General features: G+C 40.0%; 1 protein-coding gene across 3 annotated transcripts in view; it reads left to right on the forward strand.

Moving 5' to 3' along the window:
- Positions 1 to 17,659, forward strand: part of COL15A1 (collagen type XV alpha 1 chain) — a 481,077-nt gene that overhangs the window by 328,885 nt on the left and 134,533 nt on the right. For all 3 annotated transcript variants that reach the window (XM_075212747.1, XM_075212748.1, XM_075212746.1), the window contains 4 exons: positions 3,356 to 3,418; positions 4,198 to 4,233; positions 5,235 to 5,360; positions 7,434 to 7,502. In XM_075212747.1, coding sequence (XP_075068848.1) covers positions 3,356 to 3,418; positions 4,198 to 4,233; positions 5,235 to 5,360; positions 7,434 to 7,502 — 294 coding nt within the window. The remainder of the gene's footprint in view (positions 1 to 3,355; positions 3,419 to 4,197; positions 4,234 to 5,234; positions 5,361 to 7,433; positions 7,503 to 17,659) is intronic.

Here is a 17,659-nt window from a genome sequence, read left to right on the forward strand (position 1 = left end):
ATGTCAGACTTGCAAAGGTATTTGACACCATACAGAGTCCACACACTTTCTTGTGATCCTAAACACTAGCTAGACAAAGACTAGGGAGTAAATGTATCAAGCTGAGAGTTTTCTGGCGGCAAATAAATGATAGCTAGAATCTGATTGGTTTTTCAAATTCACCGGAAAACTCTCAGCTTGATACATTTACCTCCAGCTCTCTAAAGACCAGCCAGCTTTTCCAGCATTGGTCGGCCTGAATAATGAAACAAAGAGGTTTTTATACCTGACACTCCTCCCACAGTCCTAGCTTGATGAGCAGGTGACACATCCACCTTTCCTTTAAGAGGGAACTCCCATCAGCTGCTCTGTTTGCTCTGACTTCAGGCACACCCTGTCAGTTTGCTGTGGGAAAAACACTTTTAAGACATGAAGGATAAACCAAACTTTAAACTATTACTTGTCACACATATGTCTTCAACTTGTTTATCTTTAAACTAGGTGCATTGCTGCACAAACGTTTTGCTCTGCTTGTATGCTTTCTCTGCATATTGCCAGCTAAATGCCTACCTTTGTTACAATATATATATACACACTTCTAACATACAAGGCCATTAACAAAATTGCACAAAAAATTGCTTCACTTTTCTCAAAATATGTCCCAACTCAACTGATCTGCTCTGCCCAAAATCTGCGTCTCTCATCAATATTAATTTCCACATTCCATTCCTGGTTACAGTATTTATTCAGGCTGCACACACTGTGTAAAATTTTCTCTCTTGTACAAGAAGACTTTCTTTTGGCCTCCAAACCTTCAAGTGTTCCCTGAAAACGCAACCCTTCAGGCAACTTTCTCAAATTCCTGAAGTACCCTCTTAACCCCCCCTGGGCTATTTTACTCGATTACTACCCCTTTACACAGTTTCATACTTAATTTGTCATTTATGTGCCTTCTGTACTTCAACAAATCTCTTACCCCCAAACTAACATTATGGTGTGTTTGGGTCATATTGCCCCCCAATCTGGCTAGACTAGTAAAAATGTCCTCATGTGTTAAGTTCCTATTTTCCAATAGAGTGTAAGCTTGCAAGCAGAACATCTTACCCTATTGTCTATCTGTTAATATCCAGTCTTGTTTTAATTGGTGTAATTATTCCCAATTGTAAAGCACTGCACAGTATGCTGGTGCTATATAAATACAGTAAATGTTAATAAATAATAATATTTTGTGTCTGCTAATGGCAGCTGCGGATGCCTACAGCAGTACGGTGATTTGTCTAATGAGTTTCTTTAGACATTTTGTGACGCCAAGATTAAAGCATACTGTTGTTTCCTTTTTCTGAACCATAAAATTCTTGGGGGTAAATGTATCAAGCTCTAATTTTGAATATCCCGCTAATTTCGTGGGTGTTTCATCTCACAGATGTATTAAAGTGAGATTTTATATAAAATCGCCAGAGATGTGTTTATGTCAAAATCGCCATTTACAAAATCGATAGAGATCAAAGTACCAACTATTTGCCACTCTAGCTATACAAGTCTCAAATGTATGAAGCTGCGATTAAACAAACTCTCCTGAGTTTGCTTTAAAAATCGCTAGATACTACACGCTGCTTCCTAGCTGCATGATTAGTAAACACATCTCTGTTACACTGCCCTGTCTATAGAGCCGGAGGTCCTGCGGCTGTCAAAAGTGTAAAAATAAATAAATGATCAAAAAAAAGCGTGGGGTCCCCCCGTCCAAGCACTATTAACCCAAGCACTGCCAGACTACTGCTGGTTACGTGAAAATTGTGAAAAGATTTGCGTGGGTTCCCCCCGATTTTCACATAATCAGCACTAGGCAAACCAGCTGGGGTGGTTGGCATTATAGCAGAGGGACATGTGGCAGAGGTCCCCCTGCCATAATTACATACCAACCCCAGGCTGTTCAGCAACACATGATTATTATTTTTTTTGAACATTTATCTATGTTTACACTTTTGACAGCCGTCAGACCTTCGGCTCAATAGGCAGGGCAGTGTAATAGTGATGTGTTTACTAATCACGCAGCTAGGAAGCAGCGTGTTGTCTATGGGATTTTTAACATAAACACAAAAGAGTTTGCTAAACACGGGAGTGTTTGAAATCGCAGCAAATCGTCAGCGATGACCAAGGATTTTGAGGATCAGAGTAAAAATCGCAGCTTAATACATATGGCGAATTGTAGACTAAAATTTGCAGCGGTTTTAAATTGAGGAAAAAAACGGACCTTGATACATTTACTCCCTGATCTTAGTAGGCAACTGGCTGCACATTGTAGTCTGGAGAATATTTTGGAAGTGTTTCTTTGGTTAAGTATTTGCAATCAATGCTTGTTAGTTGCAAAATATAGAAGAAATATCACTAACTCAAATTCAGCGGGAACCATGCCTTCTCAAAGTGCATGCTTAAATCTGCCTTTTGAACACAAAACATGCTTCTACTAATATATTTAATTGTGATTTTTCTGTCCAGTAATGATGTCAAGTTTAATAACTTGCACTACTATTCATAGTACTATGTAAAATTGCTGTATGTAACAATTTTACTTATGTTGAACAACAATGTTAATATATATTGTATTGTATGCATAATTAGTGATAGCATTGATGTTGCTAAACAAAATACAACTATCTGGTGATATCCTGAGTTATGACTTCTTCCAGTATTAGGGGCTATTAATTTTATATTGTTTTTTCTTAGATCTTTGTGACTACATATATAATGCAAAACATGATAGATTGGCAATAACAGTTTTTATGCAAAGATTGTAAATAAATTAGAAAAAACACTCAGTAATATAAATATACATTGTAATAAGATAATAGATATGATAGTTGGTGAAGTATTGAATAGTTGTTTATGTTACAGATAAAGATATAAAGACATATTTATGCTGTAAGATATTTCATAGTGTTACAACTATTAAATACACTACCTGTGCTCTATTACTATACTTTGTGAGTGACTGAACTGTTCTGTTCCTTCCAGTGGAGGAGAACCATCTGTACACAAGTTCTACTGAAGTTGTATAGTTGTGCAAAAGCTCTGTTTCATCATATAACTAGTTGGGCAAGTGAATTTACATTGAATAAAGAGCAAAGTAATGTAATGGAAGCCTTCTGAAATTTGGAAATGTTGACACCTATACTATACTATATTTTGTTGTCACCTATACCTATACTTGTGCAAAGTCCCATCAGTTTTACAGGTTGTGTACTGATATTTTTATTTTTTTTAGCAATTTATCATATAGGGACACTTGGAAGGTGCAATCAACTTTTTTGATCATATTTCTATGCATGTGTATGAAAAAAATGATTACTATGTGTTGCACTTTCTTCTATTTCATTAGGGATTGCCTGGAAAACCTGGAATGGAGGGGGTTATTGGCTTTCCTGGTCTGAAAGGAACAAAAGTAAGTGTTAGCCATTATAACTTAGTTATACTATTATGCTTTGAATATAGAATATGGATGGAGACTTTTCTAAAAACAAAGGATTATTAGCATTTTATGTAGTATATTCAATCGAGCCTGAACATTGCGGCTACGCATTTTTCTTGTTAATACGGTACCGCGACATTGCAGAATTCCCTTCTATCTGAAAGATCTTCGGGCTAGAATCTTATCTAGCTATTACTGTCTACGATTGTGTCACACAAAACATGAAAAATATGATTTACTTTATTCTTGCTTTTTTTCCAAGTTTTTCATTAAAATGAATTGTAATCCCTCATTTGATAAATTCTAAAGCTGGCCACATTTGCAGCAAACTACCAGGCTCAATGTCATATGCAATCAAAGGAAGAAAGGTAATAATGAACAATAAGTCTATATTTAGCTACATTAAAAAATTGCCCAGTGACAAAACTGATCCTGAATATCAGGAACATTTGGTAAATAGCTTGCATGCACATGCCTTAAATGTTCTTGAGAAAGTGCCCAACATTCATAGAAAATCCAAAATGAAAGTACAGGATAGTATGTCACATGACCTGCCAAGGTAGGCCCTAATTAAGAAAGATTATATAGAAAGATCAGTTTACATTTTTCAAAAAGCAGTTATTATAATAATACAATGTAAAATAAATATATTTACTTGTTTTGTACGTCATATGTAATGATTTGTATTGTATAAAATGGATAAATAAAGTACTTTAAAAATATGTAATGCATTTGTTGACTATTACTTACAGGGCGATCAAGGGACAACAGGACCTGTCGGCCCCAAGGTAATACTAGGCAAACAGCTTAGTATATATAGGTAGTTTTGACATTGTGTTGAAATAAAAGACTTGGGGGTAAATGTATCAAGCTCAGAGTTTTTCGTCGGGTTTGAAAAGTGGAGATGTTGCCTACAGCAACCAATCAGATTCTAGCTATCATTTTCTGAATGTACTGAATAAAAGATAGTTAGAATCTGATTGGTTTTTCCAACCCACCTGAAAACTCTCAGCTTGATACATTTACCCCTATAAGTGCTTGGCCTTTTCAGAGTGGTATAGTGAAGAGTCCCTCAAACCCCCAACTTCAATTAACACTCAACAAACATATATAATCAACCTATCCCATTGTGTCTTTTTAGATTTACCTTATCTATATTGTCTGACCCTTCTCTTCCATGTGTATTGTCTGCCACAAAAAATTTATTGTTTATATGCCAATATCCCCTATTGATATTTATCAAATTTCTAGTAGTCTGCACAATATTTTTCAGCAAATTCACAATGATTACACAATGCAGAAATAGGAGAACTCCCATCTTACCAGTGCTCAGAATTCCACAATTCTATTAAATTGTTGTATGGGGCAGCACTGTGGCTTAGTGGTCAGAACCTCTGCCTCACAGCGCTGGGGTTATGAGTTTGATTCATAACCATGGCCTTATCTGTGTGGAGTTTGTATGTTTTTCCAGTGTTTGCGTGGCTTTCCTCCAGGCACTCCAGTTTCCTCCCACAATTCAAAAACATACTAGTAGGCTAATTGGCTGCTATCAAATTGACCCTAGTGTCTATCTGTGTGTGTGAGGGAATTTAGATTGTAAGCTCCAGTGGGGCAGGGACTGATGTGAGTGAGTTCTCTGTACAGTGCTGTGAAAATAGTGGCACTATATAAATCTGATGATGATGATGATGGAAAAATACAATTTTGTGCATGGTAACAAAAATGAAATGATGAAACACAGTATAATCACAGTTAAAAAAAAAGATTTTTAATGTAAGCAACTTTATAGGGTGATGTTGGATCACAAGGATCCCCTGGAGCAGATGGGATACAAGGAGCACAAGGAATTCCAGGAAACAGAGGTCCTCGAGGACCTCCAGGACCTCCAGGACCTGGATATGGGTTTGGATTTGAGGTGAGTTGTAATTTTATTTCTTGTTTGGAAAATAGTATAAGAGCTGACACCACATGCCAAAAGGCAATTTGCCAAACAAAAGCATCATGGCCTTGCTGTTCCTGCCTATCTCAACTAGTAATTGAATACTTCTCATTAATTTATCCACCATTTCTTTACTGAAAATGTCACTATCACTGACAGAACATGTCAATTTCCTAAAAAAATACTTATTGTTGAAGAATTAGTATGCTACAATTACAGATAGCCAGCATATCATCAACAAATATTATTTAATGTGTGTAATTTATCTTATTCCTTGGTAAAAAAAAATACTTCTTCATAGGTAGCCATTTCAGCATTGACACTTAGTGATGAAAAGAACTTGCTACTTCTAAAGATAAATGCAGATTTGTTTATCTTATTTAAAAAAATGGAATGCAATTATGGTATTTTGAAGTGACTTATCATATACCTGCTTTTAAAAAGTTGAAACTTCTCCTTTAACATGCCTTTAATTATATGAACATTCCCAGATATAAAGATGCTAAATCTTGAATTTGTGTATCTGTACTTGGTGATGTATTATTATTATCATTTATTTACAAGGCGCTACAAGGTTTCCGCAGCGCAGTGCACAATACAATCAATAGAACATACAGAGAAAACAGTACAGAACATTAAACAAGTAATACCATGACTTCAGAGGCTCCAGGCAAAACAATTATAGTGAAGTTGTAGCAGAAGAGTAGGGAGAGAGATAGGAGGGAGGAGGGCCCTGCTCATAAGAGCTTACATCCTAAAGGGAGGACAAACAAGACAGCTGGCAAAAATGGAGTCAGAAGAGGAGAACAAGTGCATGAGAGCAAATATGGAGAGAGGGGCGAGGAGATGAGAGCGAGCAAGGAGAGAGGGTTAAGTGGAAGTCTGGTAGGCTTTGAGGAAGAGGTGAGTTTTGAGTCCCAGTTTGAGGGAGCACAAGTTAGGGGACAAATTAATGGAGCGTGGGAGGTCATTCCAGTGCAGGGGGGCAGCTTGGGAGAAGTCTTGATTTCTGGAGTGGGATGAGGTGATCAGAGTGGAGGAGAGGCAATGGTCATTGGCTGATCGCAGGGAAAGGTTGGGAGTGTGAATGGAAAAGAGATTGGAGATATAAGGGGCAGTAGTGTGAGAAAGAGCCTTGTAGGTAAGGGTAATAAGTTTAAAAAGGATTCTGTATGGGAAGGGGAGTCTTTGTAAGGCAAGGCAGAGAGGGGAGGCAGAAGAGGAGTGGCTAGAAAGGAAGATATGCCTCACAGCTGCATTGAATATAGAACGAGGTGAGAGTGGGGGAGACAGGTGAGGAGAAGATTACAGTAGTCAAGCCGGGAAATGATGAGAGCAAGGATAATTGTTTTGGTTACATCCTGAGATAGAAAGGGCCGGATGCGGGCGATGTTGCGTAGTTGGAAGTGAGAGGATTGGGCAAAGGATTGAATGTGGGGGGCAAAAGAGAGGGAGGAGTCAAGTGTGATACCCAGGCAGCAGAGTTGGGGGACAGAAGAGATGGTGGAATTGTTAACAGTGATGAAGAGATCCAGATGGGATGTGGAGGGAAAACAATGAGTTCGGTTTTTGCAATGTTAATTTTGAGAATGCGTGAGGACATCCAAGAGGCAGAGGGGCAGTCAGATACATGAGAGAGGAGGTGGGAAGAAAGGTCAGGAGAAGAGATGTAAAGTTGAATATCATCAGCGTATAAGTGATGCTGAAGACCAAATGAAGTGATGAGAGCACCTAGGGAGGCAGTATAAAGTGAAAAGAGTAGAGGGCCGAGAACAGAGGCTTGAGGGACTCCTACAGGGAGGGCGGAGGGGGGGGGGGGTGAACCAGACATGGATACAGAGAAAGAGTGGTTGGCGATGCAGGTTGCTATTTCAAAATGCCATCAAAGCACAAAGTCAGACTTCTTATGTTAAAATGAAAATATAAACATTACAAAATGCATTATTTAATAAGTTAATACTTCCCATAAAATCATGTAACTATAAATTTTGATATATTATATGTAATAAACATAGCTGGCTGGTATATTTGACTGTTTTATTCTATTAGGATATGGAAGGATCAGGAGATTTAACTGCATCAAGAGCTGTAGGAACCACAAGTGCACAAGGTCTAAAAGTAAGTACATAAGACAAAACTGTTTACATGGTAAATTTTATTTATACATAATTAGCTTGTATTTAAACTCTATTTTCTCTTAACTGAAGAATACATATGGCCACTGCATAAATCCAATTTCAAAATAGCACCAAGTTGAAACTGGTCACCAAACTGTTTTTATCATGTAAAGTCTGCATGTTTCCTACAATAAAACAATACTAAGGAAACCTGGAGGTAACTGCCTTAAATTGAACTGAAATGTAATGACTAAATGACTTTAATCAACAGAATTCAATAACTTTTTTTATACACTACATTTTATGCTGGAAAAGGCATTGTTCATCACCAAACTGTTCTTGGATGGTTGTGAGAAGTTGTTCTTGGAGAATGTTTTGGTACCATTCTTTATTCATGGCTGTGTTCTTAGGCAAAATTGGCAGCGAGCCCACTTCCTTGGGAGAGAAGCAACCCCACACATGAATGTTCTCAGGATGTTTTACTGGTGGCATGACACAGGACTGATGGTAGCGCTCACCTTTCCTTCTCTGGACAAGCATTTTTCCAGATGCCCCAAACAATCTGAAAGGGGATTCATCAGAGAAATTTACTTTACCCCAGTCCTCAGCAGTCCAATCCCTGTACCGTTTGCAGGATATCAGTCTGTCCCTGATGTTTTTCCTGGAGAGAAGTGGCTTCTTTGCTGTCCTTCTTGACACCAGGCCATCCTCCAAAAGTTTTTGCCTTACTGTGCGTGCAGATGCACTCACACCTGCCTGCTGCCATTCCTGAGCAAGCTCTGCATTGGTGGTGCCCCAATCCCACAGCTGAATCAACTTTAGGAGACATTCCTGGCGCTTGCTGGACCTTTTTGGGTGCCTTGAAGCCTTCTTCACAACTATTGAACTTCTCTCCTTGAAGTTCTTAATGATCCAATAAATGGTTGATTTAGGTGCAATCTTACTAGCAGCAATATCCTTGCCTGTGAAGCTCTTTTTGTGAAAAGCAATGATGACTGCACATGTTTCCTTGCAGGTAACCATGGTTAACAGAGGAAGAACAATGATTTCAAGCACCACACTCCTTTTAAATCATCCAGTCTGTTATTGTAGCTTAATCAGCATGACAGAGTGATCTCCAGCCTTGTCCTCGTCAACACACTCACCTGTGTTTACAAGAGAATCACTGACCTGATGTCAGCTGGTCCTTTTGTGGCAGGGCTGAAATGCAGTGGATATGTTGTTTTTGGGATAAAGTTCATTGTCATGGCAAAGAGGGACTTTGAAATTAATTTCAATTCATCTGATCACTCTTCATGACATTCTATAGTATATGCAAATTGCCATCATAAAAACTGAGGCAGCAGACTTTGTGAAAAATAATATTTGTGTCATTCTCAAAACTTTTGGCCATGACTGTATGTCCCACATTCTGGGTTCTATTTCTTTTCTTCCTGCATTCATAGGGATCTTTGTGCACAGTGCGCAATAATGTGCCCAGTCTCAACAATAAGCAAAGGTTCACTGCAGCAAAGTTTTGACCTGTGTCAAAAAAGTACAAGAACATCTCTCTACAATGCTCCTAGAGATTATCTTCTCTAACATTATCACAATGTCATTCAAGCCTATGGTGTGGCATGACAATACACGCTATACAACTCCAAACTTTAAAAAATGAAGTTAGTCAAACAGAAAAAATAAATACACATATTTATGAAAGAGAAAAAAAAGATACATTCTAGGAAAAAAATAAAATAAAATAAATATATATATATATATATATATCTAATATATAAATGCTTAGTGGCGTCTGTGTGTGAAAAAAAAAAACCAAGTTGCAGCGCCACCTGCTGGGCAGAGTTATACACTGACCTACTAAATTCTTAGTGTGTGTGGGAAAAAAAATTCAAAAAGGGCTGAAATTTGGTAGGGCTCAAACTCATTTCCGTGAGGTAATTTTACCTCATGAACACACATGTGTAGAGGCGTGCGTTAGTGTGTGTGTGGAAAAAATTATTTTCTCAGAAAGGGCTCATCCAATTGACCTGAAATTTGGGATACTGACATTATTTGACAAAAAAATTAGAATAGTCAAGTCAGTTAACTTCCATCATCCCCCCTTCCCCCCGTGGGAGGGGTAGTAAAGGCTAAATTTACGAGTTGAGGGGTCAAACTCATTTTCGCGAGGTAATTTTACCTCATGAACACACATTAAAAAGGCCGCTTGCATCGGGAACTAACGCTCTTCCTCTGAGGAGGCCTGGGCTAGGTCCAAATGCATGACAAGAACCTTTTTAAGACCTTAAGTAGCTTGATTTGACTAGAATGCATGAGTATCATGCACGGGTTAACTTGTATATATATAAAGAGAGAGAGAGAGAGAGAGAGAATCACTGGTTTGAATGGCAGGTATTCATGTCCCAGGCTGTCTGACTTGCATTTTTTTAAACCCAGGGAGATTGCTCTATATACGAAGCAGCATCCAAAAGAGTGCGTTCGGCTTCAGGAAAAGCTGTTAAACGTCCCTGGTGTTTTGTATGTAGAGAGCAGGGTTGGCTCCATACAGAAGGCCCAGTCCGGGTCTTCTGGTTTGCAGGCTCACAGCAGACTAATTAGGAGCTGCACCTTAGTGATGGCTGTAAAGGGCTGTAACTCTCCCTCAATCTCTCTCATACCTGGGTAGGAGGTTAGTTGGCTCTGGAGAGACTCTTCTGTGGTGTGCAATAATACATGTTTGATTCGTGTGTGGGACATAAGGTCCTTCACCCTTGTGAGAGGGTCTATGTGAAATGTGTAGTGAGTGCCAGACAGGCAAGGTTTTTATTTATGTTTTGTTTACTTTAATTATGCTAATAAAACTGGTTGAGGCCAGTTAAACCGAAAACCCTGCATTCAAGTAACTTATTGCTGCTGTTTGTCGCCATCTACTCCAGGAGATGGTACCTATTCCCCTCACATGGTCACAATATATAGAATACTGCCCGAAACACAGATCAAACCTCCAAGAGCATATATTTTGTATCCACGTAATTGTTAGATGTTACAGAATAAATAGACATATATTTAATTTGACAAATTAACTTAAATTAGCTAAGGGAAGAATTATGAGAAAGTCATTTAAGAATAAAATACATATTTTCCTGCAAAAAATATATTTTACATAACTATGGCACCAAAATGATGTCCAAAACAAAATGATTTCAATTTTATGGGTAAGAAACAGGTTGTTCCTAACTGACTGAAAATGCTGTTATTTCCTGAGAGAACAGTGTTCATGTTCAACTTAAGAGGCTTATTATTTCTATTGCATTTTCATTTTTCAGTTAGTATAGCAGAAAAGCTTGATAAGTGGATTATGAAAAAGATAGAAAAGATATTGTTTAGACAGCTACATTATTTAGAATAAAAGAAATCATTCATTGAACACCACCTTGCTCCTAATATAAAAATAATTATTGGGGGAGACAAAACAACTTTTATTTTGTTTGTCTGAAGTGGCAGATTGCAATAATGGAAAGCAATTCTCTTGTTCAGTCTGTGCACTCATTGCTTCTGTGTGGTGTGATGATATTATATAGTTCTAATAAAAGTACCGATATACATGTTTATGCTAGCATGATGGGGCAGATTGGAAACTTATAGTGAAAAAAGAAAGTGTCCTCATGTAGTATGTGTGTGCGCCTCGCTGTTTCTGTCCCTGAATGTGTGCGCGCCCCACTGTTTCTGTCCCTGAATGTGTGCGCGCCCCGCCGTGTCTGTCCCTGAATGTGTGCGCGCCCTGCCGTGTCTGTCCCTGAATGTGTGCGCGCCCCGCCGTGTCTGCCCCTGAATGTGTGCGCTACCCGCCGTGTCTGTCCCTGAATGTGTGTGTGCTCCGCCGTGTCTTTCCCTGAATGTGTGCTCGCCCCACCCTGTCCGTCCCTGAATGTGTGCACGCCCCACCCTGTCCGTCCCTGAATGTGTGCGCGCCCCACCATGTCCGTCCCTGAATGTGTGCACACCCAGTGTATGCGTGACCCAGGGCCGGACTGGGACTAAAAATCAGCCCTGGCATTTAAAGCACGCAGGCCCACCTCTGTTGATTAGAAGGAAAAAAAAATGTGTGCCGCAAGGGCGTAGCTACATTATGTTGGGGGCATGGTCAAAATGGTGCGTTGATACATACATTATAATAAAACATTACATTTATCAGACCCTCCCCATCCACATTACACCACCCCCCCAGATACATTATGACACCCCCAGCCCACTGTACTTATCTATGCTTCTGATGCTGCTGACATTCCTGAAGAGTGAGCAGGGAAGCTCTTAGTCTCATGAGATTAATAAATCTCGTGAGACTTAGAGCTCCTCGGCTTGCTCTGCAACAGATCCTCCTGCTGACCAACTGGATTAAGGCTCGGGGGGCCCGGGCACTTAAGTCAGGGGGGCTCCTATGATGTAATTTGGCTATTAGACAAATTTTTGACAAATACAAAGGCAATGCTGTGTGCACTACTGTTAGGTGCACGCAGTTCTGTCTTAACAAGCAGTACAGTGTGAAGCAGGACATATCTCCCAACTGTTCTTGTAGTCAGACCAAATCCTGACTAAGTGGGACAGTCACCCACCAAATTCAGAACAGTTGGCAGACTGTCCTGGTCTCTCCTACCTGTCTTGTCATGGTCACCACTTGTGGCTGCTGGTGTCTTTAGATCAGTTGCTGCTTGTCTGGATCCTGGAATGCTGGATGCCCTATTTGGAGAAAAAAATGAGCAGTTGAAATTTAGCCCTGGTGTTAAATCAATATAGCATCCATGTTTTAAAATTAGGCCTCACTGCAGCCACAACATTAAAATACTAGTATTCACATTTGATAAATACATCTATTTCCCTCCAACTAGCCCTGACATTAAATAGTATTCCCATTTAATAAATAAAACTATTTCCCTCTCTCCAAAGCACCCCAGCATTAAATTAAAAATGCAATCACCCCATCTGAAATTGATAGGCCCCACTATTAAATTGCCCCCACCATCACCCCACAAATTGAATAGCACGCAATAATTAGGCCCCACCTGCAATTCCCTATTAGATTAACAGCCTACCTCCCATATTATATTAAGAGCTACCCATACACACATTAATGTCATACAACGGCCCTTACACACACACACATTATGGTCATACGCCGGCCCACACACACATACTATAGTTATATTGTTACACACATACACACTATAATCATACCCTGTCACACACACACATACTATAGTTATACTGTTACACACATACACACTATAATCATAAAGGTCATTCTTTGGATATTTTTTTTGGGGGTTATTTTTTTGGTTATTTGTATTCATTGTCATTCAGAGCTTGATTTATATATTTTTTAACTTTGTCGATCCCATTTTTATTGGCGCCTGTCAGTAAATTCTGTGTTATTTTTTGTTCCACTATAATCATACCCTGTAACACAAATAGCTCCTCTGTCACACAAATAGCTCCCCTGTCACACAAATAGCTCCACTGTCACACAAATAGCTCCCCTGTCACACAAATAGCTACCCTGTCACTTATATAGATTCCCTGTCACACATATAGATCCCCTGTAACACATATAGATTCCCTGTCACTTATATAGATCCCCTGTCACACATATAGATCCCCTTTCACACATATAGATCCCCTGTCACACATATAGCTCCCCTGTCACACATATAGCTCCCCTGTCACACATATAGCTCCCCTGTCACTTATATAGATCCCCTGTCACACATATAGATCCCCTGTCACACATATAGCTCCCCTGTCATACATATAGATCCCCTGTCACACATATAGATCCCCTGTCACACATATAGCTCCCCTGTCACACATATAGATCCCCTGTCACACATATAGCTCCCCTGTCACACATATAGATCCCCTGTCACACAAATAGCTCCCCTGTCACACAAACTAACCGCCCCCCCCTCTTACCTTGTGCCCTCCGCGGCGCGCTGTGTAGTCTCTCCTAACACATAGTGCTCGTCCCATGTGACATCTCCAGAGCCATTCATAGAATAGAGGGGAGGAGGGGAGGCGCGGCCACACCAGGAAGTAAGTGTAGTGCCGACCCCACCGCTCAGCACACAGACTGTCATGCCAAATTCTGGCATGACAGTCTGTGTGCTGAGCGATGGGGCCGGCCAGCTAGTAACCGGCCCATCTGACCATCGGCCCTTCTGGCATTTGCCAGAAGTGCCAGATGGCCAGTCCGGCCCTGGCGTGACCTGTATGTGTGTCCTGTTTTTGACACTTTGCCTACCTCTGGCTGCTAGTGTCTAGGTACATGAAATTTAGAAAACTCCAACTAGCTCGGCGTTAAATCAATAACACCCACTTTCAATAATGAGGCCTCCTCCAGCCCTAACTCTAAAATAATAGTATTCGCATTTGATAAATAGATCTATTTTCCTTCAACCAGCCCTGGCATTACATAGTATTCCCATTTAATAAGTAAACCTATTTCCCAACCTCCAAATAGGCCCAGCAATAAATAGCATTTAAGTTTAATAAATAGAATCATTTCCAATAACCATCCCTGGCATTAAATAATTCATATTTACATTTAATAAATATCCCTCTTCCCCAAACTCAGGCCCACATTCAATTATTAGCACCAAACCAGAATTAAATTAAAGGTCCAATCATCTCATCTTAAATCAATAGGCCCCACTTTTAAATTAAATAGCGCCACCATCACCCCACAAATAAATTAATAGCTTCCACCAATAAATAATTAGCTCCGACCCACTGTCTACCATTAAATTATTAGCCTACCTCCCACCCAAATTACAGTAGAGACCCCCCACCCCAGCAATAAATTAATAGCATTTACATTTAATATACCCATTCCACACAACAATCACTGCCATTAATAAATTCATATTCACATTTAATAAATTGACCTCATTCTCCCCAAACTCAGAACTACATTCAATTAATAGTCCCTAAAACCAGCCCATCTTAAAGTAATAGACCCCACTATTACATTAAATTGACCCACCATCACCCACAAATAAAATAGCACCCATTAGCTACCACCTATCTCACGCCCACATTATGTTACCATAAGCCTCCCCTGTCCTCACCCCCATTACATTGCCATAAGTCCCCCTGTCCTCACTTCCATTACATTGCCATAAGCCCCCTGTCATCACCCCCATTACATTGCCATAAGCCCCCTGTCATCACCCCCATTACATTGACATAAGCCCCCCTGTCCTCACCGCCATTACATTGCCATAAGCCCCCCTGTCCTCACCGCCATTACATTGCCATAAGCCCCCCTGTCCTCACCGCCATTACATTGCCATAAGCCCCCCTGTCCTCACCGCCATTACATTGCCATAAGCCCCCTGCCATCACCCCCATTACATTGCCATAAGCCCCCTGTCATGACCCCCCATTACATTGCCATAAGCCCCCCGTCCTCACTCCCATTACATTGCCATAAGCCCCCCTGTCTTCACCGCCATTACATTGCCATAAGCCCCCCGTCCTCACTCCTATTACATTGCCATATGCCCTAGTGTCCTCACTAACACACATATTACTTTGCCATAACCCCCCCTGTACACACAAATATGCCAGACTATAATGTAAAATACTGAAAGGTTCATTTACTAACTACCAAGTATATGAATGCATAAAGGGCAAAGCTTTTGTGAGTACTGGTGAAAACATATGTGATGATGATGATGATGATAATGAAAACATCAATCACTTTCTAGAGGGTTCTGATTTGCTTTTTTGCTATTGACACCTCCTGCTGACAGTTCTTAATTCATTAGCATATCGGTTATATTGGATTAGTAACAGTTATACATACAGTGCCTACATATTCCGCAGTGCTTTACAGAGAATATTTAATCATTCACCTCTGTCTCTGATCTAATCTATATTCCCTACTACACAGACACACGTATTTACAATAGTGTTCATTTTGTCAGACGCCAATAAACCTACCAGTATATCTTTGGAGTGTGGGAGGAAACGGGAGCACCTAGAGGAAACCCACGCAACATGGGGAGAACATACAAATGCTACACAGATAGGGTCCTGTTTGGACTCAAACCCACAAGACCATATCTCCCAATTGTCCCAATTTCAGCAGGACATTACTGATTTTAGGGCTCTGTCTTGCCTAGGGACATGTTTGTCCTGCAGGTGGGAATGTTGGGAGGTTGTAATAGCAGAGTGGTGGTGAACCGGTGCAATGCAGTATTTGGAGGAGAACTGTCAAGACACTATACAATACTTTCATGTATATAACACTAACTTACATTATATCGTGCAGGAATAGGGTTATGTAATTTTCACATGTACCACTGCCACTGTCAAGCAACATCTTTGCACTATATGCATTTATATGGCAGATTCACACCTGACTGCTGTTTTTGAGCTGTATGTATCTTGAAATGTGTGTGACTCAACATACACACATAAGTACACTGTGGGTCCAAAGTGCGTCCAAATGAGGCGCATAACCAGTAAAGTGAGAGGAACAAAAGGTATTACATTGAAAGGTCAATATGCGTTCTATGGCATTTCAGAAAATATGTAAAAGTCGGGGACTTTGAGAGGGTTGGGTACTGTATATCGATGCTGACTAGCCCGACAACACTTACCCCGACATCTTGCGGGCAATCCTCTCCTTCCCAAAGTACTTACAATAACGACTGCTGTGAAATGTGACTTCAAACAATTCCGATGAAGAAAGAAGCCGGCAGCACTTAATGACGTCTTTGTTAAACACGACCGCATTATTGCTACTGTTAAGGGGAAAATGCAAGTGTGCGGCGATGTACAATGTAGAAGCCTTTTTAAAGTACATTGTACATCGCCGAATACTTCCATTATCCCCTTAACAGCAGCAGTAATACCGTCACGTTTGACAGTGTGGAGATATGGTGCAAAGAGAAAATGCAGACTATGCCCCTCCCCTGTAAGACTGTGTTCTTCTCTCCTACATGTTATTGCAGATATTCACAACTTGCTGGTTTCTTGTCTGGATCCTGAAGATAACACAGTATATTATATATACAACCAACCTTCAAAACAGCTGCACATTACCCTTGATATTTAATGAAGAAGCATCCCAAAAACAACCTTGGCACATCCACATCATTTATTCCAAAATGTCCCCACATGCCCCTCACTTGCTCCAAAATTCTGCTACATGCCACTCAGAGCTCACACATGGTCCAAAATAGATCCACATGCCCTCAGATCACCTCTTGCAACAAAAGGCACCCACATATTCTCAGATCCCTCATGTACTCCAATACTCCCTCACATGCCAATAAAACCTCACCTCGTGCCTTGACATGCCCTTCATATTTCCCCACATGCTCCCAGACCTAAAAACTGTTTGCCAATTGTAGAGCAGTGATATACAAAATGTATATTATTCACTATTATTCACCTTCATTTTGGCCCATCAAATTATTAAGAAATTGTACATAATGTATTTACTTTGCAGTAGCTAGCATTTTAGGCATCCTAGTGGCAAATGTCCATGTGAATGATTAAGCATTCTCTGTAAAGTGCACTATATAAATAAAATAACGTAAGACTGAAGAGGGTCTGATAGGTTGTGTGAGGAAAGAAAGCATGTAAGTAGAGTGTAATATATTAATAATCCAAAACAATAATTAAAGCAAGGTCAATTGGTGGTCATTACAAAAGTGAAAGCCTGCTCTCCTTCCCTAGTTTTCTGTTGGTTTCAGCATTCTGTCACTGAGCTACTTCTCCAGTATCTAGGATATTACATTAAAAAGCCACAGCTCCATGCTACATTGAACTTGAACTAATACTTGCACACTCTCCGCAAATTTTAAGGAGTCTTTCAAACATCACAGAAGAGTAGACCATCCTCCCAGATTCTGCTTCTTCCTCTTTTGAACTACGCAGGTCTATGCTAAATCGCATAATTGCACTGAATTAGAAGGCATAACACAATGTCACACCCCTGCATGTACATTTGTTTACCAGAGGTTTGAGATGTTAAGACTTTGAATACTGGTGTGTTAGTTGTTCTTCCTCCAATGCGTTTTGTGCAAAGAAAAGGACTTTCTCAAGAATCAGTAACATTATTTCAGCTTTACTTATTGACACCCTGTTTTTATCCGTGCATATATTAAATGATTC

The sequence above is a fragment of the Mixophyes fleayi genome, chromosome 5 (assembly GCF_038048845.1).
Source record: "Mixophyes fleayi isolate aMixFle1 chromosome 5, aMixFle1.hap1, whole genome shotgun sequence".
In the NCBI taxonomy this organism is placed as follows: Eukaryota; Metazoa; Chordata; class Amphibia; order Anura; family Limnodynastidae; genus Mixophyes; species Mixophyes fleayi.